This window comes from Anomaloglossus baeobatrachus, chromosome 5 (assembly GCF_048569485.1).
Source record: "Anomaloglossus baeobatrachus isolate aAnoBae1 chromosome 5, aAnoBae1.hap1, whole genome shotgun sequence".
NCBI lineage: Eukaryota > Metazoa > Chordata > Amphibia > Anura > Aromobatidae > Anomaloglossus > Anomaloglossus baeobatrachus.
Window position 1 is genome coordinate 41,336,304 of NC_134357.1, and position 26,735 is coordinate 41,363,038.

Genomic DNA, 26,735 nt, shown 5'->3' on the forward strand with positions numbered 1-26,735 from the left:
ACCGGGGGGTCCAGCTCCTACCAGACCCAGACCAACATCTGCTACCTAGTAGTTCCAAGGAGCCCAGCTCCTGACCTCCTCTCACTTCCACTTCCAACGCTACACTCTCTTCAACTCACTGACACTCCTGACCTCCCCTAACCAACCCTCCACGTGGGCGACCCTATTCCACTCAGGCCGTTCACTGGTGTATCTGGTGGGTGTGGTGCAGAGTGTTCCTAGGATTTTGATTAGCTGGTTTTGGCAACACCATTGGTTAGGGACCCGTAACCAAGGAGGAGGTGGATATTGCACATAAGGGCAGATTGCACAATACCCTGTGATGACCTGATAGGCCAGGGCGTCACACACACATGCGGTATTTGGGAACATGGTAGACCTTACTTCAGGTTCTCCGCAATCACACTGTTCTCCTTCTTCCACATATCCATTTCCACACTTCTGTTCTCCAAATGATTCTGTAACTTCAGGCATGTTATACAGACACATGCCCACTCCCTTTTCCAGGCTGGAGTCCAAGTCCTTCTTGCTGCAGCTGCTGAACACTGTTGGGAATGGGTATCTGCAGGAGAACAGAGGGGAAAGCAATGCTAAATCAGTCAGATCTGTCTTATTGCAAAGAAATATTTGCTAATAATTATGAATTTCTAAAGTGCTGGCTTGTTTCAGGCTGCCAACACCCAAGAAAGTCAGCATGATACTGGTCATACTGGGAAGCGTCCAGCCATTTGTTTGTGGAAGTCACAGAGAGGGACTTTGTGTAAAAAACGGGAAGACTTTCCCCTCCTTTTGGAGACATATGTGGTCCATGTTTTACTCCTTACACAAATACATTTTTTTTGCCCTTATAGTGCCAGAGCATAATATGATTATATTACATCTGGACGTGGACCAGTTGGCACATAAAGAAAATACAAGCCCTATTTTCTCGCCAAAAACAGTGAACCACATCCTTAACATAGCGAAGCGATAACTCAGGATAGTGAGTAAGTGTAGGCTGTAGACACCGATACTGCGAAGGAATTTCCTACTAGTATGAAAAAGATTTATTTTTGATCTTTATTTCCACAAAAGTCATCTATAATACGGAGGAATTTCCCACTAGCATGAATTTTTCTATTTATTTTAGCAAAAAATCAACTAGAGCAAAATCATCAAATTTATTAAAGGATAAAAAAAATTCAAATTCAATTCTACTCGGATCAGCAAATTGTAAAATATTAATAATTTTAGTTAATTAAATGAAAAAAAATTTTTTTTCCTGTCTTGCATTAATTTTGTATCAACAAGTGTACAGTAAAGGTGTTGAAGTTTTAGCTGGTTGTGGACTCATCTCTAGTAACGCCCAATGTAACATCGCACAGTGTGAACGGGATCCAGAAAGGCCGGCTGAAGCCCGGGACGTCCAGCCACCAACAGGTAACAGCTCAACACAACACTCTGCCACCCGTGTCCGTAGCGTACCGGTTGAGGACTGCAACCGACACCCATGACTACCGCCCCTGGCTCCATTACATAAACAGGAGCAGCTAGGTTGTGTGTGTTGGGTTGAGTTTCGGTCACATGGGTGGGGATTCAATGAATAATTGGGTAGAAAGTTGCTAGAGGGGGTGGGGAAAGTAGTATGAAGGTACCTTAGAAGAACATGCGGAATCATCACCTTCTCTACCCAGACTAGTGAACATGCCGCCCACCAGTCCTTAGGGGCACTTTGCACACAACGACATCGCAAGCCGATGCTTGCGATGCCGAGCACGATAGTCCCCGCCCCCGTCACAGCAGCGATATCTTGTGATAGCAGCCGTACCGAACATTATCGCTATGGCAGCTTCACATGGACTCACCTGCCTTGCGACGTCGATCTGGCCGGCGACCTGCCTCCTTATTAAGGGGGCGGGTCGTGCGGCGTCATAGCGACGTCACACGGCAGGCGGCCAATATAAGCGGAGGGGCGGAGATGAGTGGGACGTAAACATCCCGCTCACCTCTGTCCTTTCGCATAGCCGGCGTGAGCTGCAGGACGCAGGTAGGAGATGTTCCTCGCTCCTGCGGCTTCACACACAGCGATGTGTGCTGCCGCAGGAACGAGGAACAACATTGTACCTGTCGCAGTCGCGTAATTATGGAATTCCCAGACACTACACCGATGATACGATTACGATGATTTTGCGCTCGTTAATCGTATCATCTAGGATTTACACACTACGATGTCAAGTGCGACACCGGATGTGCGTCACTTTCGACATGACCGCTCTGACATCGCACCTGCGATGTCGTAGTGTGCAAAGTGCCCCTTATGTTATGGTACCTTTTACAAACATAAAACTCTGGCGGTGGAGTGTTGGGTTTTTTGTACTAACTTTATAACTTGTCATGGCAGCTAGAGGTGAGGAGATTTGGGGTGGCCTTGGTTAATGGGGTCAGGGTCACATTGGAGGTACGTTGACCCTTTATTACTGAGTTATGGTTTAGTTCTTGCTACGTGAAATAAGTTAACATGTCAGGAACATCCGAACAGCAAGAAAGAAAGGAGCCATAGTGGTGACCCACAATGTGGATCCAGGCACCCAAAGTATACACAATAAGGACTATAGAAAATAAGAGGTAGTGACTCAAAAGCAATATCAACCTATACAAAAATAGAGTCAGAAATCCACCAATCTATATGTGCGTAATTCAATTTACTAGATGTATATCATAAAAGGCAACATACAATAGAATACAAAAAAATAAGGTGCTCAGTAAGGAAAATAAATGAGGAGAACACAGCAAAGCCGATCAATATAAGCACAGGGTGGATGTAAAGTGCATGTGCATAATAGCAGCAAAAGGTACCTGGCTCAAAGGTTAGAACCCACCGCTAAACATAAAGTGCATGTGCAAAATAGCAGCTAAGATATTATGTACACAAATATTAGCACTCACCCATAATACCTTGGGTTCTGCAAGGCTGTGTCTCTCCAAGACCCCTACGCGTGTTTCGCGTGGACTTCTTTGTGGGGGTTGATGGTGGTTCAAGTTAAAATTGGAGAAGGGACGACATCATGACATTTGTCAAGCTCCAAGTTGGAAAGTTGGAGTTGTGCAATTGGGGTCTATTTATTCTGGTGCGGTTCAGGGTTGTTAGATCATCCAGGATCTCCTCAAAACGAAATAGTTTTAATGTTTGGTTTTAACCTATGTTGTAATCAATAAAGGCTGCTGTGGCCACATATTTCCATGCCATCCAGTGTTTTGGTGTCTTATTGTTAAGGCCGTAGAAAACTTTACAGTGCCCTAGTCAAGCAAGCCCAGTGGGGTCACTGGGCGGCAATAATCCCGTAACCGTGCTATCGAAGGGTGCAGATGACGACTATGGATATCATGATTTTTACCGTAAACCTTCATACAATTTTTATACAGTATACAGTACAAGAGATTAAACAATTGGAGGTTTAAGTCCTCTCTAAGGGTGCTAAAAAATACAGTGAAATGTAAAACAAAAAGTTTAGAAAATTTTAAATAAAAAAAAAACAAGTTTCAAATTGTGTTTCCCTGTTCAGAAGTTAAAAAAAACAAAACACCATTGCCGTGTGTGTAAAAATCTGGTGAATGTATAAAATTATATTTCAACAGAAAAGTAGCAAAAACTAAATGTGTGTCATGCCTCTCTCTCTGCATTATGACACTAGTGACAGATTCAGGACTAGAGAGTCATTTCCATTCTAGACTCTCAATATCAAATTGGATTTTCTTTTCTTTCGCAGCTGTAGGGTTAATATCGGTTTGAGACCACTCCCTGTCCCTTTATATACCCTCTGCTATCAGTAGAGGGTGCCAGTTATTCTATGCCATTTGGATGCTGTGCCTGGAGGTGGAAGGAGTTGCTGAAAACCCTCTGATGAAGTTGCTGTGGTGGCTGCAGTCTTTGTTCTGACTGCAGCAGACTGTTGTTGTGTTTCTCCCGGTCTGTCTTCCTTCCCTGGTGTGTTGTTTTATTGCAGCAGTGGGTCTAGCGTCCCTCACCTGCCCACTCACTAGCCAGGACTATTGTAGGGCCTCTCAGGGCTTCAGGTTCCTGCTCAGCGACAGGTGAGGAACCTATATAGGGACTGGCTAGGAGTGCAGGGTACAGTAGTAGGCAAGTGGAGGAGGTGTCCATCTTCCCTCTCACTAGCACTAGGGCTCACCGTTGTTTAAGTGTCCCTGCTGTACCCCTTGTTTGCCGTAGTATTACCCCTGGCAAGTTGTGTGTTTGGCCTCATGCCGGACCTTCCCCAGTCCTCACCGTGACAATGTGCCTGCGTCCTTAAATTACATTGCTGTCTTTCTTATACTTGCACATTTCAGCTTTTTAGAGCACATTTAGTTTTAATTTGGATGAGTCACGACACGTCCAACTAATTCACTTTACTCGTTATCTGTACTGTTGGAGACTTTCTTCTTTCTCTTGGACCTAGTTCTACAAATGAGCTCAGAAAAGGTAAGAACCGGCTTTATTATGTACTAATTACAAACCGCCTTGTACAGGTGAGTACGATGCACACCTAAAATAGAGGATCCCATCAGGTACTGGTAAATTTCCAAAATGTATGTATGCGATTTTCTTATCGCAAAGAACAGGCATTAGGTATTCAGCAGATTCCAGTTCTCTTTGCCCCTTAGACTTAGAGGGTCAATGCTTGACACATCAGGAACAGAATAAGCATTTCAGACTTTCATTGGATTCTAGCAAAAAGGAGACCGTTGCACTCTGCAGTGCTAAGATATGTGGAACAATGAATATAGGAATATAAATATGCATTACTGCTATGAAAAATATGTAAAAATTGAGATACTTGGCACACAAAAATGTCCAGTTTTATGTGAGCCCAACAGCCAACGGCAAGGCGACCTAATTTTGCTGGGTCCCTAACAAACTAATGCTTTTCTTCGAGTTAAAAAACCACCCATATGAGGGAGATGGCCAATCTCCAGAGGATGAAGGACTTTACGGCAGAAAAAGATGTGACTAGTGACAACTATACTCGAATATGGGGACCTTGGATCATGTTCTTGGACTCCCCTGAGTTCAGAGAGATACTTGAACGAGTTTGAGAGGGAGAGGTGATTCCCCCCCCCCCTCTTTTCCTTCCCCCTCCCCCTAGCACCTTTAGTTTTTTTTTTGGTTTTTTTTGGTAGTTTTTTTTTTTTACTCTATATCTTACTTTCCTTTTCTTCATTCTTACCTAATCTTTTACGCTAACATATCTTCTTCTTAATTCTTGCTCTTAACGGTTTCTCCATATCTGTCCTATTTCTTCTTTTATGTATCTATGCTTCCGGTTTAGGAGGTCATGTAGGGTATTTAGAATATTAGAGAGTAGGATGTTCTCAACAATATTGTCCTGCACACCCTATGTAATAATAATAATAATAATAATTTTATTCATTTATATAGCGCTATTAATTCCATAGCACTTTACATACATTGGCAACACTGTCCCCATTGGGGCTCACAATCTAGAGTCCCTATCTGTATGTCTTTGGAGTGTGGGAGGAAACCGGAGTACCCGGAGGAAACCCACGCAAACACGGGGAGAACATACAAACTCCTTGCAGATGTTGTCCTTGGTAGGATTTGAACCCAGGACCCCAGCGCTGCAAGACTGCAGTGCTAACCACTGAGCCACCGTGCCGCCCTATGTACAATTATTACTGGAAAAATTTGTTGTAATTGAGTATGTGTCAATATGTTATGCTAATAAACACAGTTCAAACATAAAAAAACACCCATAAATTGTAGTATTTTTAACCCAAAGAGAGCCATTAGTATGATAGGGACCAAGAAAATAGGCCGCCTTGCGTTGGCTGTTGGGCTCACATAAAACTGGCCATTTTTGTGTGCTAAGTATCTCAATTTTTGTTTTTCATAGCAGTAATGCATGTCTATATTCCCATATTCATTGGTCCACATGTCTTAGTGCTACAAAATGCAACTGTCTCCTTTGTGTTTCATTGGATTGTGTGTTTACATTTGCAGAGTATTCCAGTTAAGTGGAAATGTGCACATACAACACAAATAGGAAAAATGCCTTAAGATATTTTAATATCAGCACAAGCAAGGAAACAAATGAAGGGGCGATCTTGTTCGTAACAATGTGCAGAAAATGAAGACGTATGGTGTCAGTGCCTGGCTTGTATACGAGTCTAAATTGGAGAAGATTCATCGTAAGAATCAGCACTAAGGTCAGGAGCACGCCCTGTTTATATTGAAAGATAATGGACGATCATGAGCCCATTTAGGATGGGTTTGGTTGTCTATAGGGAGCCAGAACAGCTGCGATTGACATATATGTCAGCAGTCTAAATCGCGATCCAGCTCTGCTCAAACTCCGCGAGGAGGGCAAATATTTTTGAAGGATATAGAGATATGGCTTGCATAAAAAGAGGATGAAATTAACAAACATTTAAGGTACAAGTCTCTTGTTCTAAATATGTTTTTCTTTTTACCTGGTGTAAAAGCCACTGTTCTCCTGAATCCGGCGTTGTTTTTCTTTTGTTCTTGCGTCTCTCCATTCCTGAGATATGGCCCATTCTTCCCTATATATCAACCTAATCCTTTTTTTTTTTAGCCAACTGGGAGTGTTCTTTAAGAGGAAGTACATAGAGATAAATTTGAGGGCCACACCCCCTTGTAACAACACTAGATTTATATACAGGAACGAGAGCTCATATGTCAGGAACGGAGAGGCGCAGGCACAAAAGAGAAACAACGCCGGATTCAGGAGAACAGCGAAATTTACACAAGATATATATACGGTATATACTGTACATATACATATATACACACACACACACACATACATATACAGTACAGAGCAAAAGTTTGGACACACCTTCTCATTCAAAGAGTTTTCTTTATTTTCAGGACTCTGAAAATTGTAGATTCACATTGAAGGCATCAAAACTATGAATTAACACATGTAGAATGAAATACTTAAAGTTTGAAACAACTGAAAATATGTCTTATATTCTAGGTTCTTCAAAGTAGCCACCTTTTGCTTTCATTACTGCTTTGCACACTCTTGGCATTCTCTTGATGAGCTTCAAGAGGTAGTCACCGGAAATGGTTTTCCAACAGTCTTGAAGGAGTTCCCAGAGATGCTTAGCACTTGTTGGCCCTTTTGCCTTCACGCTGCGGTCCAGCTCACCCCAAACCATCTCGATTGGGTTCAGGTCTGGTGACTGTGGAGACCAGGTCCTCTGGCGTAGTATCCCATCACTCTCCTTCTTAGTCAACTAGCCCTTACACATCCTGGAGGTGTGTTTGGGGTCATTGTCCTGTTGAAAAATAAATTATGGTCCAACTAAACGCAAACCGGATGGAATAGCACGCCGCTGCAAGATGCTGTGGTAGCCATGCTGGTTCTGTATGCCTTCAATTTTGAATAAATCCCCAACAGTGTCTCCAGCAAAGCACCCCCACACCCCCTTCTCCATGCTTCACGGTGGGAACTAGCCATGTAAAGTCCATCCGTTCACCTTTTCTACAAAGACACGGTGGTTGGATTCAAAAATCTCAAATTTGGACTCATCAGACCAAAGCACAGATTTCCACTGGTCTAATGTCCATTCCTTGTGTTCTTTAGCCCAAAAAAGTCTCTTCTGCTTGTTGCCTGTCCTTAGCAGTGGTTTCCTAGCAGCTATTTTACCATGAAGGCTGCTGCACAAAGTCTCCTCTTAACAGTTGTTCTAGAGAAGGTGTATCCAAACTTTTGGTCTGTACTGTATTCACGTCCCCTGAAGAAGTGGGAAACGCGCGTCGGCGTCCAGGCTAACTAACCTCACCACGAATCACTAGTATGCAGTGCAAATTTAATAGCACATGGGAGGAATAGGGAGCAGTAAATAGTACACTTATGTATCCTTATGGAGGAGAAATTTTACCAATTAATGCAGAATGGTTATGATATATGCTAATAACAGGTCAGTGCAGCAATAGAACCTAAAACAGTGGTATTGGAGCAAGTCCAGTGTGAAATTATTGTGACCTTGTTTACACATATGTATGTCAATGGAAAATATTTTTAAATTTTTCAGTGATATATACAGTTAGGTCCAGAAATATTTGGACAGTGACACAATTTTCGCGAGTTGGGCTCTGCATGCCACCACATTGGATTTGAAATGAAACCTCTACAACAGAATTCAAGTGCAGATTGTAACGTTTAATTTGAAGGTTTGAACAAAAATATCTGATAGAAATTGTAGGAATTGTACACATTTCTTTACAAACACTCCACATTTTAGGAGGTCAAAAGTAATTGGACAAATAAACCAAACCCAAACAAAATATTTTTATTTTCAATATTTTGTTGCGAATCCTTTGGAGGCAATCACTGCCTTAAGTCTGGAACCCATGGACATCACCAAACGCTGGGTTTCCTCCTTCTTAATGCTTTGCCAGGCCTTTACAGCCGCAGCCTTCAGGTCTTGCTTGTTTGTGGGTCTTTCCGTCTTAAGTCTGGATTTGAGCAAGTGAAATGCATGCTCAATTGGGTTAAGATCTGGTGATTGACTTGGCCATTGCAAAATGTTCCACTTTTTTGCACTCATGAACTCCTGGGTAGCTTTGGCTGTATGCTTGGGGTCATTGTCCATCTGTACTATGAAGCGCCGTCCGATCAACTTTGCGGCATTTGGCTGAATCTGGGCTGAAAGTATATCCCGGTACACTTCAGAATTCATCCGGCTACTCTTGTCTGCTGTTATGTCATCAATAAACACAAGTGACCCAGTACAATTGAAAGCCATGCATGCCCATGCCATCACGTTGCCTCCACCATGTTTTACAGAGGATGTGGTGTGCCTTGGATCATGTGCCGTTCCCTTTCTTCTCCAAACTTTTTTCTTCCCATCATTCTGGTACAGGTTGATCTTTGTCTCATCTGTCCATAGAATACTTTTCCAGAACTGAGCTGGCTTCATGAGGTGTTTTTCAGCAAATTTAACTCTGGCCTGTCTATTTTTGGAATTGATGAATGGTTTGCATCTAGATGTGAACCCTTTGTATTTACTTTCATGGAGTCTTCTCTTTACTGTTGACTTAGAGACAGATACACCTACTTCACTGAGAGTGTTCTGGACTTCAGTTGATGTTGTGAACGGGTTCTTCTTCACCAAAGAAAGTATGCGGCGATCATCCACCACTGTTGTCATCAGTGGACACCCAGGCCTTTTTGAGTTCCCAAGCTCACCAGTCAATTCCTTTTTTCTCAGAATGTACCCGACTATTGATTTTGCTACTCCAAGCATGTCTGCTATCTCTCTGATGGATTCTTTCTTTTTTTTCAGCCTCAGGATGTTCTGCTTCACCTCAATTGAGAGTTCCTTAGACCGCATGTTGTCTGGTCACAGCAACAGCTTCCAAATGCAAAACCAGACACCTGTAATCAACCCCAGACCTTTTACCTACTTCATTGATTACAGGTTAACGAGGGAGACGCCTTCAGAGTTAATTGCAGCCCTTAGAGTCCCTTGTCCAATTACTTTTGGTCCCTTGAAAAAGAGGAGGCTATGCATTACAGAGCTATGATTCCTAAACCCTTTCTCCGATTTGGATGTGAAAACTCTCATATTGCAGCTGGGAGTGTGCACTTTCAGCCCATATTATATATATATAATTGTATTTCTGAACATGTTTTTGTAAACAGCTAAAATAACAAAACTTGTGTCACTGTCCAAATATTTCTGGCCCTGACTGTATATATATATTTATGGCAAGTGAAAAGTCCACTCTTAAAATCTGATAGTTGGATTCAATGTGGCTGATGATGTACAGGATGAGCGGCTCTGCAGAGTTTCCTTGACGCCATAGCCTACATTAATACAAGCAGTGCCAGCTCTACTACAAGCATCAGCCATTATCACCTTGGAGGGGACTTCCAGTTCCCTTGGGCTCCCATTCTTTCAGACATATATGGACACTACACAACTGGGCTCTACAAAAACTACAACACAGCCCCCTGGGTTGTTGGAGACCCTCTGCGGCCCAAGGAAATACTAATATTTTAAATGGTGCAAGATCAGTAGGGGACTCTGCTACAGAATTATACTGGGGCTCAGCCGCTTAAAGTTACATGTCTCACCATTTCTTTTCAGAGATTGGTTGGACCTCTACTAATGAGACATTAATGGCACATCATATTGACATGGAATTTCTTTAAATGCCCTTCCGCTCAACATAAGGTTTGCTGTGCCATTGATAATAGTATGTGTTGTGGTTGGATTTGCTCTCTAAATTCCAATTTTTACCTTTCATCCTGGCTTAACACTTCAAGAGACGTTGCAAAATTGCCAGATTTGAAAAAAAAAATAAAAAAATGAAACATACGATTCCACGATACTCTGTTGACAGTTGTACGAGTACGTCACTGTCTGATGTGATCTCGGGGAGGGATCTGGGATCAGAAGGTCACAGTGTATCATGGATTGCAGATCCGCTTTAGTGTCCATTTATCATTTACCTTGAGTTGGAGAATATTTCATTCTATCCAAAAGGGTTAAGGTCCATTTTCTAACTTGCAACCTCAGCTGCAGCCAATCCCTTCTGCTATAAATATCCACTTGTTACTCCTCCCTATGCTGGCTATAGCTCATACCTATGCTAACAATGTTGAAGGAACTCATTGCTGCATAGTTGTAGCGTCATTTCTATTGCAGCGGTGAAGTTTCCTTCTGAAGAAACCTTGGAGTGCTTTTTGTTATGTTTTTCCCCAGCTGTTTGTCTACCTTTCTTGCTTTGTCTTATTGTAGTGGTGAGACTAACTTTGCTAGCCTTCACTAGTTATGGTGAGTTTTGGCCAGAGAGGGCCTAGACACAGGATGACGCATGGGGGAAGGATCAGTCTAGGGATGACAGGGAGAGCTCAGCCTCAAGTCACCAGGGCCTACCGTTATATTCTTTCTCCGGTGTACCCTTTGTGTTGCGATCCTCACCGGGAGTCCTTTTATACCTGGTGGTACACCGGAAATCCTTGTGTGGCCTTCACTAGTTAGGGTGAGTCTTGGCCAGCGAGGGACATTAGGCAGAGGTCAGTCTCAAGTTGCCAGGGCTAACCATTGTATTGTTTCTCCGGTGTACAATTTGTGTTGCAATGCTCGCTGGGAGTCCTTTTATACCTGGCGGGACACCCGAGATCCTGTGTAACATGCTATATGTTGCCTTCACTAGTTAGGGTGACTTTTGACCAGTGAGGACCTTGGCACATGATGGCACATGGGGGAAGGACCCGTCTAGGAACATTAGAGAGAGGTCAGCCTCAAGTCGCCAGGGCTTACCGTTCTATTGTTTCTCCGGTGTACCCTTTGTGTTGTGATGCTCGCCGGGAGTCATTTTATACCTGGCGGGACACCGGAGATCCTGTGTAACATGCTATGTGTGGCCTTCACTAGTCAGGGTGAGTTTTGGCTAGCAAGGGCCTAGGCAAGTGACAGCGCATGGGAGGAAGGACCTGTCGGGGGATGTTAGGAAGGGTTCAACCTCAAGCCGCCAGGGCTTACCGCTATATTGTTTATCTGGTGTACCCTGTGTGTTGCAATGCTTGCCGGGAGTCATTTTATATCTGGCGGGACACCGAAAATCCTGTGAGACATGCTATGTGTAGCCTTTCCTAGCCAGGGTGAGTCTTGGCCAGCGAGGACCTAGGCACATGACGGCACATGGGGAAGGACCCGTCTAGGGACATTAGGAAGGGTTTAGCCCCAAGCCACCAGGGCTTACCATTACATTGTTTCTCCGGTGTATCCTTTGTGTTGCGATGCTCGCTGGGATTCCTTGTATACCTGGCGGGACACTCGAAATCCTGTGTAACATGCTATGTGTAGTCTTCACTAGTCAGGGTGATTCTTGGCCATCAAGGGCCTAGGCACAGGACGGTGCATGGGGGAAGGACCCGTCTAGTGACATTTGGGAGAAGTCAGCCTCAAGTCGCCAGGGCTTACCATTCTAATGTATCTCCGGTGTACCCTTTGTATTGCGATGCTCGCCGAGAGTCCCTTTATACCTGGCGGGACACCGGAGGTGCTGTGTAACATGCTATGTGTGGCCTTCACTAGTCAAGGTGAGTTTTGGCCAGCGAGGACCTAGGAACATGACGGCAGGACCCATCTAGGGACATTAGAGAGGTCAGTCTCAAGTCGCCAGGGCTTACCGTTCTGTTGTTTCTCCGGTGTACCCTTTGTGTTGCGATGTGCGCCAGGAGTCCTTTTATACTGGCGGGACACTGGAGATCCTGTGTAACATGCTATGTGTGGCCTTCACTAGTCAAGGTGAGTTTTGGCCAGTGAGGGCCTAGGCACAGGACGGCGCATGGGGGAAGGATCCATCTAGGGATGACAGAAAGTGTTCAGCCTCAAGTCACCAGAGCCTATCGTTATATTCTTTCTCTGGTGTACCCTGTGTGTTGTGATCCTTCCCGGGAGTCCTTTTATACCAGGACACCGAAAATCCTGTGAGACATGCTATGTGCAGCCTTCACTAGTCAGGGTGAGGTCTTGGCATGGGAAGGACTCGTCTAGGGGTGTTAGGAAGGGTTCAGCCTCAAGCCGCCAGGGCTTACCGGTATAGTGTTTCTCCGGTGTACCCTGTGTGTTGCGATGCTCACCGGGAGTCCTTTTATACCTGGCGGGACACTGGAAATCCTGCATGACATGCTATATGTGGCCGCCCAGTGGTTGTAATGTGAATTGCAGCTTGTGAAGGATTTTGCTGGCAGGTAGTGATAGTATATTGAATTTGTATTGTGAGAAAGTAGAATATTTAAAAGTACTGGAAGGTGAGAGCCGAGACATCTTTAGTTGGCAGGTAAGATGTGAACTTGCAAAGTCTCTGACCTGTGAAGGTACAGAGGAGGCTTCCCATGCCATCAGCAATGCACTGACCGCTCCATCAAAACGCTGGACATTTGTTATCCAAACCTGAAGCTATTTGGCCTCAATATAAAGCCGTGCCTCTTTATAAGAGAACTGTCATGTTTCTTATGAGAAAAACATTCTTATTTACCGTACATATATAAAAAACGTTTACCCAAGGTTCATATGGTTTTTTTTTTGCCGTAAACTTTTGTTTGTTGCAAGTTATATCCCTGCTGAATAAAAAAAAGTTATCCTTCCCACACCTCTATTATGTGCTTTCTGCATGATAACCGGAGAAATGAAAGATGTGTATTGTTCCTAGCAATTTATTTGCTAAAACACCCACACTACTAGAAACCCTGCTCCTGCCAGAGGCAATGAATCATGCGGTATGTGAAATGCTTATCTCCACGCTGTATAGAGAAATTAACAACTTAAAAAAAGAATAACTTTATACATCATGTACCTCTCGCGCTGTACTGTACAGGAAAACAAAATATTAGGTCTTTCTTTTTTTTGTCTTGTGTTCTCATTCGTTTAAGTTTTGACCTTTTTTACTTCTGCACTTTTTTTATTACATTTTTTTAGTTCATAAATAACTTTACATTTACCTTATCATCTTTGGGACTTAAAACATTATTTGTGTTCTTTTAAAGGGAACCTGTCACCTAGAATATGCGTTCTGACCTATCAGCACACGCATGTGTGCCCTAATTACACCTCCCTACCCATCCCTGTGCTGTAAAATTGTATAATATGAAAGTAATAAAAAACGTTTTATTACCTTCATATTTCGTATGTAAATAGCAGGGAATGTGGTCACAGGGGCGGCACCTTGCCCTATGGACGTCTGCATATTTCCGTGGTATCACGCCCCTGTGGGCGTGATATCATGGAGAGACGTCCCCGTCGCTCATTCTATCCTGCGCGCATTGCAGCAGGTTTCTTTTCCGGGTGTTCAATTGCCGGCTTCAATTGCCGGCGTCTGAAACTGACAAGGAGAACCCGGAAGAGAAGCCTGCCACAATATGCTCGCAGGATAGAATGAGCGACGGGGACGTCGCTCCATGGTATCACGCCCACAGGGGCGTGATACCACGGAAATATGCAGACGTCCATATGGCAAGGCGCCACCCCTGTGACCACATTCCCTGCTATTAAAATATGAAGGTAATAAAACGTTTTTTATTACTTTCATATTATACAATTTTACATCACAGGGATGGGTAGGGAGGTGTAATTAGGGCACACATGCGTCTGCTGATAGGTCAGAACGCATATTCTAGGTGACAGGTTCCCTTTAAAGTCCCATTTTTACAATTTTTTGTTGTTATTTTTAGCATTTGTTAATGGGTTTTTTTTTTGCGCCAAGTTCTTAAAAATGGCACACTTGATTCATAAATTTTGTGAAAAATAAAAATACTCTTTTTTTTGTATTTAACCGGTTTACAACTTTGTTGTATACACAGTTAAATGTACCATTAAAATTTGTGTCACGCTAGGTACAGGGAAGTACCATGCGAATGGCGAACGGGAAGGGAAACCCTGCGTCTATGGAAGTCATGTGACCCCTGAGCAAACCTACTGCTGGTCTCTGAGGCCCTTCACCATCCTAGATTGGTTATGCTCCAAGCCGGATACCTAACCCTAGGATGACCTTAGAACTGGGCCCTAAATAGGGAATGGATTGGATGAGCTCTTCTTCAACCCCACTAAACATTAAAGAAGACACAGGGAGCACACACAGGGGGAATATGCATGAACTACTTATCTCCAGATGTATTAGGAAGATATTCAACAAAGGCTATCACTCCATTTTGCAACGCCATGCCATACCCTGTGGACAGGGCTTGATTGGAGCCAATTTCATCCTACAACAGGACAATGACCCAAAGCACACCTCCAAATTATGCATGAATTATTTAGGGAAGAAGCCGGCAACTGGTATTCTATCTCTTAGGCCTCTTTCACACGTACGTGCCTCCGGTACGTGTTAGGCAGTTTTCTCACGTACCGGAGACACGTACACACGTTGACATATGTTTTCATATGGTTTAGGACACACGTAAGTATTTTCGAACGGAACATGTGTCCGTTCCGTACTTTCGTGTGTCTGTGTGTTTCTCACGCCGACATGTCCGTTTTTCTCCGGCATCACGGGTGTCACACGGAACGCAAACGTGTCACACGTAATGCAAACGGACCACACGGATGTGTTCCATGTGACACGCACTGGAGAAAAGACATGTGTCTGAGAGAAAAAAAAAATCTTTACTCACCTTCTCCAGCCCTGCAGTCTCTGCCGCTGCTGTCACTTGCTGCCGACCGCCGCTCATTATGCTCATTTAATACTCACTTCACTGCGGCCGGAAGCGGCAGCAGCGGGGAGACGGCAGGACTGGAGACTGTAGATCAGCACCACGGACAGCGACGCTAGGGACAGGTGAGTAGAAAGTTCCCATTCTCCATGTGTTATCACGGAGAACACACGTGTGCCATACACAAGCTCACCAAGGGCAATACGCATCTTTGACACGTCCGTGAAACACGTGCGGGATTTTCACGGGCGTGTGAAAGAGGCCTAATGGAGTGGCCAGCCCAGTCACTAGATCTCAACCCTATAGAGCTGTTGTGGGAGCAGCTTGACCGTATGGTGGAAAAAGTGCCCATCAAGCCAATCCAACTTGTGAGAGGGGGGAAGCATGGGGCGAAATATCTCCAGATTACCTCCGCAAATTAACAGCTATAATGCCAAAGGTCTGCAAAGCTAGAATTGCTGCAAAGGAGCGTTCTGTGCCGAAAGCAAAGTGTGAAGAGAAAATTATTATTTCAAGTAAAAATCATTATTTCTAACCTGGTCAATGTCTGGACTATACAATATGTCCACCCATATCCGGTCCACCGCCATTAACTTGAGAACGGTGGCAGCTATAGGCATAGAAGTGGTGTCTAGGTATGGTAAAGTAGCCATGCGCTACGCAATGAAACCACCTATAGCGCCACCTGGTGGAAAACAACGGAGTTAGCATTTTTATCTCGAAAACGGAACAAGATAAAGAAAAAAAGTGAATTACAAAGTTACAGGGCATCATCAATTCAATACGAATCGACACCTTGCATACAGAAATGCTATGATATGAAACCCATGACCCCCCCCAAAACATTGAATGCTGGTCACGCATATGGCGCTCATTTAACTTTGATGCTCAAAGTAGCAAACGTCAGCTGCAATGCACATCTGGGCTTTGGACAGCATACTGTATCTTTCTGCATGTTGTGCAATATGGTAGGTGACATATTTGACAAGCATCTGTGATACGTCGTCGTAGCTCCTGCAATGTTGGTGGAGGGGTCGCATACACCTGCTGTGTGATGTGACCTCACAGAAAGAAGTCCAATGGGGTCAGGTCAGGTGAGCGTGGAGGCCACTCCACACAGCCACCATACCCAATGACTTGTAGGGAGGTCTCCATGAGGTATCGCTTCACGTCCGCAGCCTTGTGAGTTTTACACTTTCTAATCATAGCATTTCGGTATGCAAGGTGTCGATTCGTATTGAATTGATGATGCCCTACAATTTTGTGTTTCACTCTTTTTCTTTATCTGGTTCCATTTTCGAAATAAAAATGCTAACTCCGTTGTTTTCCACCAGGTGGTGCTATAGGTGCTTTCATTGCGTAACGCATGGGTACTTTACTATACCTAGACACCACTTCTATGCCTATAGCTGCTGTTCTCAAGTAAATGGCGGTGGACAGGATATGGGTGGACACTCTGTATATTCTATTCATTATGCAACTCATTTGAATACTAAAAGTAGGATTTTTCATGGAAAAGACAAAATTGTCTGGGTGACCCCAATCTTGTGAACTGTAGTGTATATTCTGCTTTATGCAGATATGTTTAAAACCTTGGCCAAACTTTACATAAAAATCACAATATGAGTCCACTAAAATGTATCACAGGACACTAGTGGGTAATAATACTGAAAAAGTAATGAAAGAAATGTCAGTCTGTAATCTCTATGCAGTTTGCTACACGAGTGTCCTCCATAAACCCACATCTGCTGTTCTCCAAGAAAGCAGAGGCTCACATCTTCCTTAAGTGCTATGTCCTTATAACCCAGTAGCCAAGTGCGGCATACAGAACAGAAATCAATTCCACTCCGTATAATATGTTCCGGGTGGGAGAGAGATCTCCGAAGCTGCCGACCCCTTAGGGAGCAACTAATGTACTCTGCACCAGAACGTACCGGAGGAAGCGTAGTCTTCAAAGGACATAGGAGGGCTCACCTGCTGAATGAAGACCATGTCTCGTAAGACCCAATTTTTGGACGTGACATGTTCTAAGATATGAAGTTTTCATAAACTACAAATTTACAAAAACAAAATGGGCCTAACTATTTCTCCATTAAAATGCTGACAATGGAGATACAAATATTTCGTGGCAATCTGTAACAGCATGACAGGGAATCCTATCTGTTGTAGCCTCAGGCAGGGAAATTGCCTGCAATAACCTGCTGGCAATACTATCTAGATGTTATGATTTGCATGGAGGGGAGCGGGTTATATGGGATATGCTATATGGAATATTGAAAAGGTGACCTCAGATGCTCTCTGGACCAATAGACACATTGCACACAGTATGGTTTTCTATTTTGGTGTACAAGGAGGATTTTATTCCAGATGGTTAATTTGTACCTTAAGGAGTATTTTGCACTAAATCCTACATTTCTTTAAAAGGAAAAATGCTTAAAAAAAAAATAAAAAAAAATAAAAAGCATATTTAATCCTACAAATCTATTTTTTTTTATTTATTTAGAGAAATTACTGCTTTGTTTTTCTAATACTGAGCTCCAACGCCATTTATAGGCAGAGATATGGCAGATAAAAATGAAACATAAAAATTCTCACTTCCAGCAGCCACCACTAGAGGGAGCTTAGGAGCTGATTGCATATGAAGATGGTATCCACATCTAGTGGAGGATGTAGTCAACAACAAGAGGTGTAATTGTGCCGCCCCCGTGCCAGCAGCCGGCGCTGCTCGGATCCGGGGCCTACGGTACGGCTCGAAGGGTACCCCAGACCCGGGGGTCGCGCGGACACTCCGAATACAAGGGGGGACGTATTTGTACGGGATTGATTGTCGAATGTCTGTGACACCACCCACGGTGTGTGATGAAGTGGGACACCACCGCTGCTGTCGTGGGATACCCGGGGGAGATGTAATGGCAGCCGGATGTTAACCCCTCCGTGGGTACGGATGGTTGCCCCGGGGCCCAGTGTCTCTGTGCAGGTTATGGCGATGGCAGGGGCCCGCATACCCAGGTGGACCAGGGGAAAGTTGGTTACTCACAATTGAATGAATCACAGAAGTCTTTTGGTAAACCAAGGTGCTGGTGGCCGGCCGCCGTGGCCGGTTGTACTCTGGTCCCCCACCCGGGCTGGTGGTCGCTATCCTTTCCTCTGCACTGTTTTTGAGTATTGTGGGCTGCCTGGTTTGGAACTCAGGAGTCCGCTCCTGGCTTTCTGTGTGCCTAAGGAGCCATGTCTGCTGACGCTGACCCGTGGGATCTATGGGCCCTGGCGGTTGCCCTATCCCTCTCTGTGGGTGGTTGTCTGCTTTTGGGACTTTGGTTGCGACAGGACCTGTAATCCTGCCCTCAATCGGTTAATTAGCTAGGCCGCTGGTTTCGGTCCTGGCTTCAGGGTCCGAATACCCCCTCTGTGCACAGCTTCCGGTTGGGTCTCCGGTGTTGGTACCGGTGGGCTCCAACCCTTCTCCGGTCCTCCTCGGATCTGTCGAGCCGTCTTCCCGTCTCCTGCTGACAGAGACCACTGTTTGCCACCTAGCCAAGGTACCAGGGCTCCGACCCTGGCACCGTTCAATTTGAACTTCCTCTGCTGGAGCTACACCTAGCTCCAGCCCACACTCCACTCCACTTGAACTCCTGCTTCACTCCAGCTTAACTCTCGCTTCACTGAACTGTTTTCCCGCCCCGGGCTGTCTAGACCCCTAGGTGGGCATTCCCTAACCGCCTGGTCCCGCCCACTGGTGTGCCTGTCTTGCCCTAAGGGGGGTGTGACTAGGGTTTCAGGTCGGCTGTATGTCACCTAGGTGAGGGAAGGTGTTATGCAGGGGCCTATGTGTGACTATCTGGTTTTGCCAGGGCGTCACATAACAATTAACCACGGGGTCAATAGCAAAACTCCAACATGGCCACTTTCAACAGCAAGCACAGAACATGAAATGCACTCTTAATTTTGGTTTTCTTAAAGGGATTTTCCCAAATATCAAGTTATGCCCCATTTTTTAGGAAAGAAGATAGCTTGCTGATTGTTAGGGGTCTGGGACGCTAAGCGTTTCTTAGAATAGGTCGCAGGAATAGAGAGAATGGGCCGCAGAAGAGAGAAAAAGTGCGCTTACTGAGTGTCAAGTACTATCATTCTGTATAGGACTGATGAAGAGAGCTAAGCTATAATGGTACCACCAGGGGGCACAGGTACACAGGAGACATGTAGAGCTCCTAGGTGTAATGCAGAGTCAGCCCACTAGATGTCACCAGTATCTAGACAAAGAGGTAACATAATGGTCGTACAAGCCGAGAGTCAGAGTTGGGAGGTCACATCAGTGCAAAGGAGGAAGAAGAGCTGAAGTCACGTGGAAGCCTAAGGTTGGTAGCCAGAAGGTAATGTCAGGTACAAATGGGGAGCAGAACCATAGTCAGAGAGCAAGCCGAGGTCAGAAGCTGAAGGGGAACGTCAATACAAAAGGGCGAAAGTGGGACCGAGGGAACAAGACAAGCGAAGGGTCAGGAAGTCAGGGAGCACAGACAGGATGGGCTGAGCAGAGGACAGGGAAAGGAGTAGGGGTACTGGGACGAGGATCAGAATGAACTCACGGGAACCAGAAGCGCACACTGCAGAGCAGGAACTATCACTGGCAAAGTTACAGTGGAAACAGCCCAAAGATAAAGCAAGGCGATTACCGAAACGAGGCACCAAACAAGCCCCACCCACCGGCAAGGACCCGGGAGTACAAACAACCGAGCAATAGACAAAACCCAATGGCTCTGCAAGGAGCAGAGCTAAAGATGAATCGTGACATAAGCACAGTGCTCCACTATTTTTTAGCAGTCCTGTTGTCAATTAATGGAGCACAAAACCACTAAATTCAAGACAGGTACCCCTGTTTTCAGCATTCTGGAGCTGCGTTCACCGGATCACTGGAGGTCCCAGCGGTCTGACTAAAAGCAAAGGTAAGTTATCCCCCAATTCTAAGGTTAAGGGATATCTCGTGATTTTAGGGAAACCCTTTTAATGTACAAGCATAATACACTGCACTTGGCAGCCTTGCTACAAAGTCCAGAAGGCTCCTTAAAAAGGGGCGTCATTTTGGATGAAAAACCAAATCTCCTGGACTCTTTGGAAACTTTTGGGTGTGATGAGCTGATATACAGATTAAAGACTATTGGACCAATGGACGTAGAGCACAGTCCATGGCTTTAAGGGAATACAGACTTTTTCCAGTGCTGATTACACTGATTTCAATGATGTGTTTATTAGATATTTTTTTCCTTGTCAGTTTAAGGTACACAGAAGGCCAGGCACAAGATTGGTAATTAAAGTAAAGCAATCCTTCCATTACTCTTGTTCGTGTCTCAGGGACCTCAATTATGGTAATCTATCTTTTTCCCAGCCAATAATTCCATTATGTGGATGAGGATTGTAGACCAGGTGGAGCCATCACCACATGGACTCTTACATGCAGTCCCAGGTGAGGAGCTAAGCCTCAGGAAAATACCTCCATTAATGCACAGTTAGCATTGAGGGGGTTTTTCCTGGGGATCAGACTTGAATACAGGGGCCGGCTTGGGGTACTTAAGACACTGATGAGGTGATGGCAGATTGTTGCTGCCGGGAGCTGGATACACGCGTTATGTTTGTGGTATCCGTCATCTCAAGACCATACGAGCAGGAGATACGAAAGCTGTGGGCCAACCAAAAGTTGGGAGACAGTGGGTATTGCTTGGTACTGGGGCACTGGAACTATCGGTTTTGGATCTCATGAACTGGGTGAATCTCATTTTGGCAATCTACCCGGAGTTGCTGTAAGATTATAGACCGAGGAATAAAACAAATTGGATGGTTAACCTGTCTAGGTGATTAAAACAATGCACAACCTCAAATCTCCACATGGGCAATGTGGTGCTTCCAGCTAGGTTTGTTGTGCATGAATCTGGGATGCTCTGTCATCCAATGGATTTCCGGTGTCCTTGTTAAAATACAGGGGGTAGATAGTGGTAGTGGTTCGTGGCATAGAAAGTTGCATGGCCATGAAAAATACAACATGTCCATCCCTGAAACTTGGCAAGTATGTGATGTTACACAGTGATATCATAATTGTGGCATCAGGCTATGCTCCTATAACGTTTTACACTCAATTAACTCTAAAGCCATGGAAAACAGGATTTTGATGTTTGTGCTGCTGGGCCATTGGCTGAATGATGCAGAAGAAGTCTGACATGATTTTCCGTCATATATATTTATTTGAGACGAGAAGGTGGCCTGATTCTAACGCATCGGGTATTCTAGAATTTACGTATTGTGTAGTTAATGTATGATTTTTGTTATATATATATATATATATAGATGTTGTTGTGTGTAGTTACCAGTGTTTGTGTAGGGCGCTGTAAATGTTCTGGGTGTTGTCTGGGTGTTGTCTGGGTGTGTGAGAGCGGTGTTGTATGTGTGTTGCGTTGTGTGTGTTGCGTTGTTTGTGGTGCGCTGTGTGTCTGTAGCGTTCTGTGTGTGTGGTGCTGTGTGTGTTGCGCGGTTTGTGTGGGTGTGGAGTGCGTGTGTATGTGTGTTTTGGGGGGAGGTATGTTTTTTGCAGTGTGTGTGTTGCGCGGTATGTGCGTATATTTATGTATGCCACGGTGTTTGTGTGTTGGGTGTTGTGTGTGTGCGGCGTTGTCTGTGTGTGTGTGGGTGTCTGTGTAGGGCGGTGTTTGTGGTTCCCAGTGTGTGTGTGGTGTGTTGTGCGGTGCGTGTGTGGCGGTGTGTGTGTGTTTTGGGGGGAGGTGTGCACCCCTCATCGTGCTCCATCCCCCATGCTGCGCACCCCTCATCGTGCTCCATCCCCCATGCTGCGCACCTCCCATCGTGTTCCATTCCCCATGCTGCGCACCCCCCATAATGCTCCATCCCCTATGCTGCGCACCCCCATCATGCTTCATCCCCCATTCTGCGCACCCCCCATCGTGCTCTATTCTCCATGCTGCGCACCCCCCATTGTGCTCCATCCTCCATGCTGCGCACCCCCCATCGTGCTCCATCCCCCATGCTGCGCACCCCTCATCGTGCTCCATCCCCCATGCTGCGCACCCCTCATCGTGCTCCATCCCCTATGCTGCGCACCCCCATCGTGCTCCATCCCCCATGCTGCACACCCCCCATCGTGCTCCATCCCCCATGCTGCGCACCCCCCATCGTGCTACATCCTCCATGCTGCACACCCCCCATCGTGCTCCATCCTCCATGCTGCACACCCCCCATTGTGCTCCATCCCCCAAGCTGGGGCCGCCGGGGGCGGGTCCAAGCGTGGCAACGTGTGCCGGGGGCGGGGCTGAGCGGGCGAGGCGTCAGCGTATGCCGACTCCCTGCACATGTGTACCGGGAGCCGGTGTACGCTGGTAATCATGATACACATCGGGTAACTAAGGGAAGCGCTTCCTATAGTTACGCGATGTGTATCATGGTTACCAGCGTACACCGGCTCCGTCATGATCCCAGCATCGCAAGGTTATGTCCGCCGGGGGCGGGGCCGAGTGTGCCAACGTGTGGCGGGAGCGAGCGGGCGAGGCTTCAGCGTATGCCGGCTACCTGCGCATGTGTACCGGGAGCCGGTGTACGCTGGAGCGGGTGATGCGTGCGGACGGCCAGGGCGAGCGGCTAATCCATGCGGGGGGCGGGGCCAGGCCGAGGCGAGCGGCCAATCCGTGGGGGGGCGGGGCCAGGCCGAGCCCAGCGGCCAATCCGACAGTTGTCACTGTAACGACACTGTCACGGTGACACAATTTTGGAGCAAGACAGACAGACAGACAGAATAAGGCAATTATATATGTAGATGGGCTTGAGTTGACTGCAGCCGGCCGCAAATAGGTGAAAAAGGCAAAAATTATGTCCGACAGAGCACAAAGTGACTTTGTCTGCATTTTTACAGTCAATGACCCCGTTAAGTCAAACGTCCAAATCCAGTTTTCCAGGACTTAAGACAAAAGCCACAACAGAACCATTGACGTGAAGGTAAAACACTACATGAACTTAGCCTGGTGCTCACAGTGATATCACAATACTGGAATTATGCAAACAGTGATTAGGATAATGACACCTGGGGGGTAACGATCATGGACGCAGGGATTGTGACCGCGACTGGTCCCGGAGGTACAGGGGGCGCACTGACCCCAGCACCTGTTTTAGCTGGATGTGCGTCCAAGGGCGTGCATCCAGCTGAAATACATTGCAGCACAGAGACCTGTAGGCTCCCTGTGTTGAGATGTGCCGGCCGCCAATTAAGTCTGAGAATATACACTGCTCCCCACTACGATAATCCTGGGCATAGGGAGCAGCGAATATTCTGACACAGCCGACAGCACTATAAGTGGGTGCGCATGACAGTGATCACTGTCATGCACTGCGCCGCTTACACTCTGGTCAGTTGCCTACATGCCAGCGCCGGAGGATGACACCGGGGGAGCAGCGGGAAGGTGAGTGTAGTCATTTAGGGTTTTTTTTACTCTGTGCGGCATGCTGAGGTATTATACTTACCAGGATGCAGCCATATACCAGGATGTCGTTATATAGCAGGATGGGGAAATGATTGGGACATATAACAGGATGGGGCTATATACCAGAATGAGTAAGAAAAACAGACTTGACTGGCGCTGGGAGAAAAATAACAGCCACCATTGGTAAGATGTCCAGCTGATTTATTGATCCAATAGCGATAAAATATAGATCATAGTAGTCACAGCATAGATCTAGCACACTCCAGGAAGCAGAATCATGACAGTTGCTACGCATTTCAGCTGTGCTTTGCAGCCTTTGTGAAGGCCTTGACTTAACAAAAGCTGCAAAGCACAGCCGAAACGCGTAGCAACTGTCATGATTCTGCTTCCTGGAGTGTGCTAGATCTATGCTGTGACTGCTATGATCTATATTTCTTCTTATCAAGGGTGGCTGTTATTTTTCTCCCAGTGCCCGTAAGTCTGTTTTTCTTACTGATTCATCAGTAGACGGTGCCTGCAGTCCGAACAGCGGGATTATAAGTGAAAACGTCTGGAGGGGTGAGCTGAATTTCACTCTTTTTTGCATACATATACCAGAATGGGGACATGATGGGGACATATACCAGTATGGGGGCTATATACCAGGACGTAGCCACAATGGGGACATATACTAGGGTGGGGCTATATATCAGGATGGGGACATGATTGGGACATATAACAGGGTGGGGCTACATACCAGGACGTAGCCACAATGGAGACATATACTAGGGTGGGGCTATATACCAGTATGGGGACATGATGAGGACATATACTAGGATGGGGCTATATACCAGGATGTGTCCACAATGGGGACATATACTAGGATGGGGGCTATATACCAGGACGTAGCCACAATGGGGACATATACTAGGGTGGGGCTATATACCAGGATGGGGACATGATGGGGACATATACTAGGATGGGGCTATATACCAGGATGTGGCCACAATGGGGACATATACTAGGATGGGGCTATATACCAGGATGGGGACATGATGGGGACATATACTAGGATGGGGCTATATACCAGGATGTGGCCACAATGGGGACATATACTAGGATGGGGCTATATACCAGGATGGAGACATGATGGGGACATACATACCAGCATATAGTCATGATGGGAGTCATACACCAGGATGGGGGACTTATTTACCAGAAAGTGGCCCAGGATTGGAGGATATTAGTACAACAACAACTTTGCACCAGGGCCCATTGGACTCTATTTACGCCAGTGATGACACCTATATCACATTACATCATACTACAAATTTCCATAAAACAAAAAAGTCACCATGCACAGTGTGACATCACAGCACAGGAAAGGAAGATATAAAGAATCATGATGTCATCATTCAGGTAAAATGGCCCAGAACAAGAAGAAAACAGTATGACGCCTCTTCCATCATCCATGGCCAACTCGTCATCACTAATTTCAATAATTGGAGTCAGACCCGTTAGTTGTTGGGTCCTATATCAGCTCACGGTCATTGTATTTTATATGTATGTCGATACAATCCATTTATTGCTCAGCGTTGGAAAAACTGAGTTACCGTATGATCTATGTGTTAGGAAGTTATCAGCAAAGAATTTAGACCGAAAAATGAAATGGTGTTAAAAGGTGGAGATTCCCTTTCAGGTCAGCACCAAACCCTTTCTATACACAGCTGGTAGCACATTTCCCATTACCACTGCGACATGTTCTCATCTCCCACAAGCTTTAATGAGGTTACAGTATATTTTACGAGTACCACCGGGGTGATATTCAGCTTGTAACCGCTACTTCTTATAAGAAAAAGAAGGAATAATTCCTTCCAACCAAGCTATTGATTCTTTGAGTGGAGAACAAGATCTATGTCTACCGGAGGCACCACTCCTCTGATGTTTACTCCGTACAGCAGGCACCTGGCCGTCAATCACTAGAATTGACAGAAAAAGTCGAAGAAAAAGCTTACATCAATCATAAAGCACTCAGCCTATAACGATATGTGTGGACAGACATAACTACTGTATCCTACACAACAAAATAAACAAAAAGCATAAAGAAAAGGAATAATATTGAGAGCTCAATGCCAGAAAGGAGCACAAACAAAAAGTAAGCCAATGACCTAGTGGATAATGGATTTCCAAGCTGTTTCCTGTTTTGTTTTCTTGGCTTTTCCGACTATAATTTCCTTAATAAATATATTAGCTCATGGTTATTATAGTCTCAGGGATGACCTTATTGCAAAATCGAATTTTCATTGTCACATTTCCAGCTTTGTGTAGGGGTTTTTATCATCTAAAATGTTATATGTCAAAGGGATAATTGCTCAGAGGTCCCTACTTACCGATCATTTTGTAAGGTGTGCTCATACGTAGCAGTTGACGTGTGGATAAAAGCGCGTTTGTTGTGCTTTTAGTGACTATATGTATTTTACAGACGTAACATAATAAAGAAAAGCGTTTCATCTGTGAGAATCGTGCAAGGTATTATGGTATCACAAAACCCATAGGATATATGCATGCATTTTCTTAAAAAGTTGTGCATAAAAAGATGTAACGCTCGTGGTGGGAGTAGGGGCAGCGAGTGGGATTAGTGAACTCACTGGACCACAGGTGGGCTCCCAGGCTTACCCTTTAGTGGAGGGGCTTGACTAAGTGCCCACCGCGAGGCGGACTCCTGGTACCACTCCTAGGGCAGTGACCAGTACTGTGGAGGCTGACCCCCATGACAGGAGACAGACTCAGGTACGGGCACAAGCATCGGCAGATAAAGGCAGGAATGACTGAGGCAGACAAACAGGTGGGTATGGACAGGTATGCTGAGCACGGCAGGGGAAGATAGGTATGGGAAAGCAGGTACAGGGTGACGGTCACAGGGATAACGGGACAGTAGCTCAGGACCTGACAACTAATTAGCTAGCAGACTGGAGATTGACTGACTAAGGCGTTGCACACGCACCTTCCCTAATGGAAGGATGCCTTAAAAACATAGTGCCTCTCAGCCGTAGGAAGAGGGCCGCTGTGAGTGCGCTCGTCTTAGGTGCAC

At 45.5% G+C, this 26,735-nt stretch overlaps 1 protein-coding gene across 2 annotated transcripts in view; it reads right to left on the reverse strand.

The window, feature by feature from the left end:
- Nucleotides 1-26,735, reverse strand: part of ADAM12 (ADAM metallopeptidase domain 12) — a 779,249-nt gene that overhangs the window by 173,514 nt on the left and 579,000 nt on the right. For both annotated transcript variants that reach the window (XM_075348446.1, XM_075348445.1), the window contains exon 12: nucleotides 385-562. In XM_075348446.1, coding sequence (XP_075204561.1) covers nucleotides 385-562 — 178 coding nt within the window. The remainder of the gene's footprint in view (nucleotides 1-384; nucleotides 563-26,735) is intronic.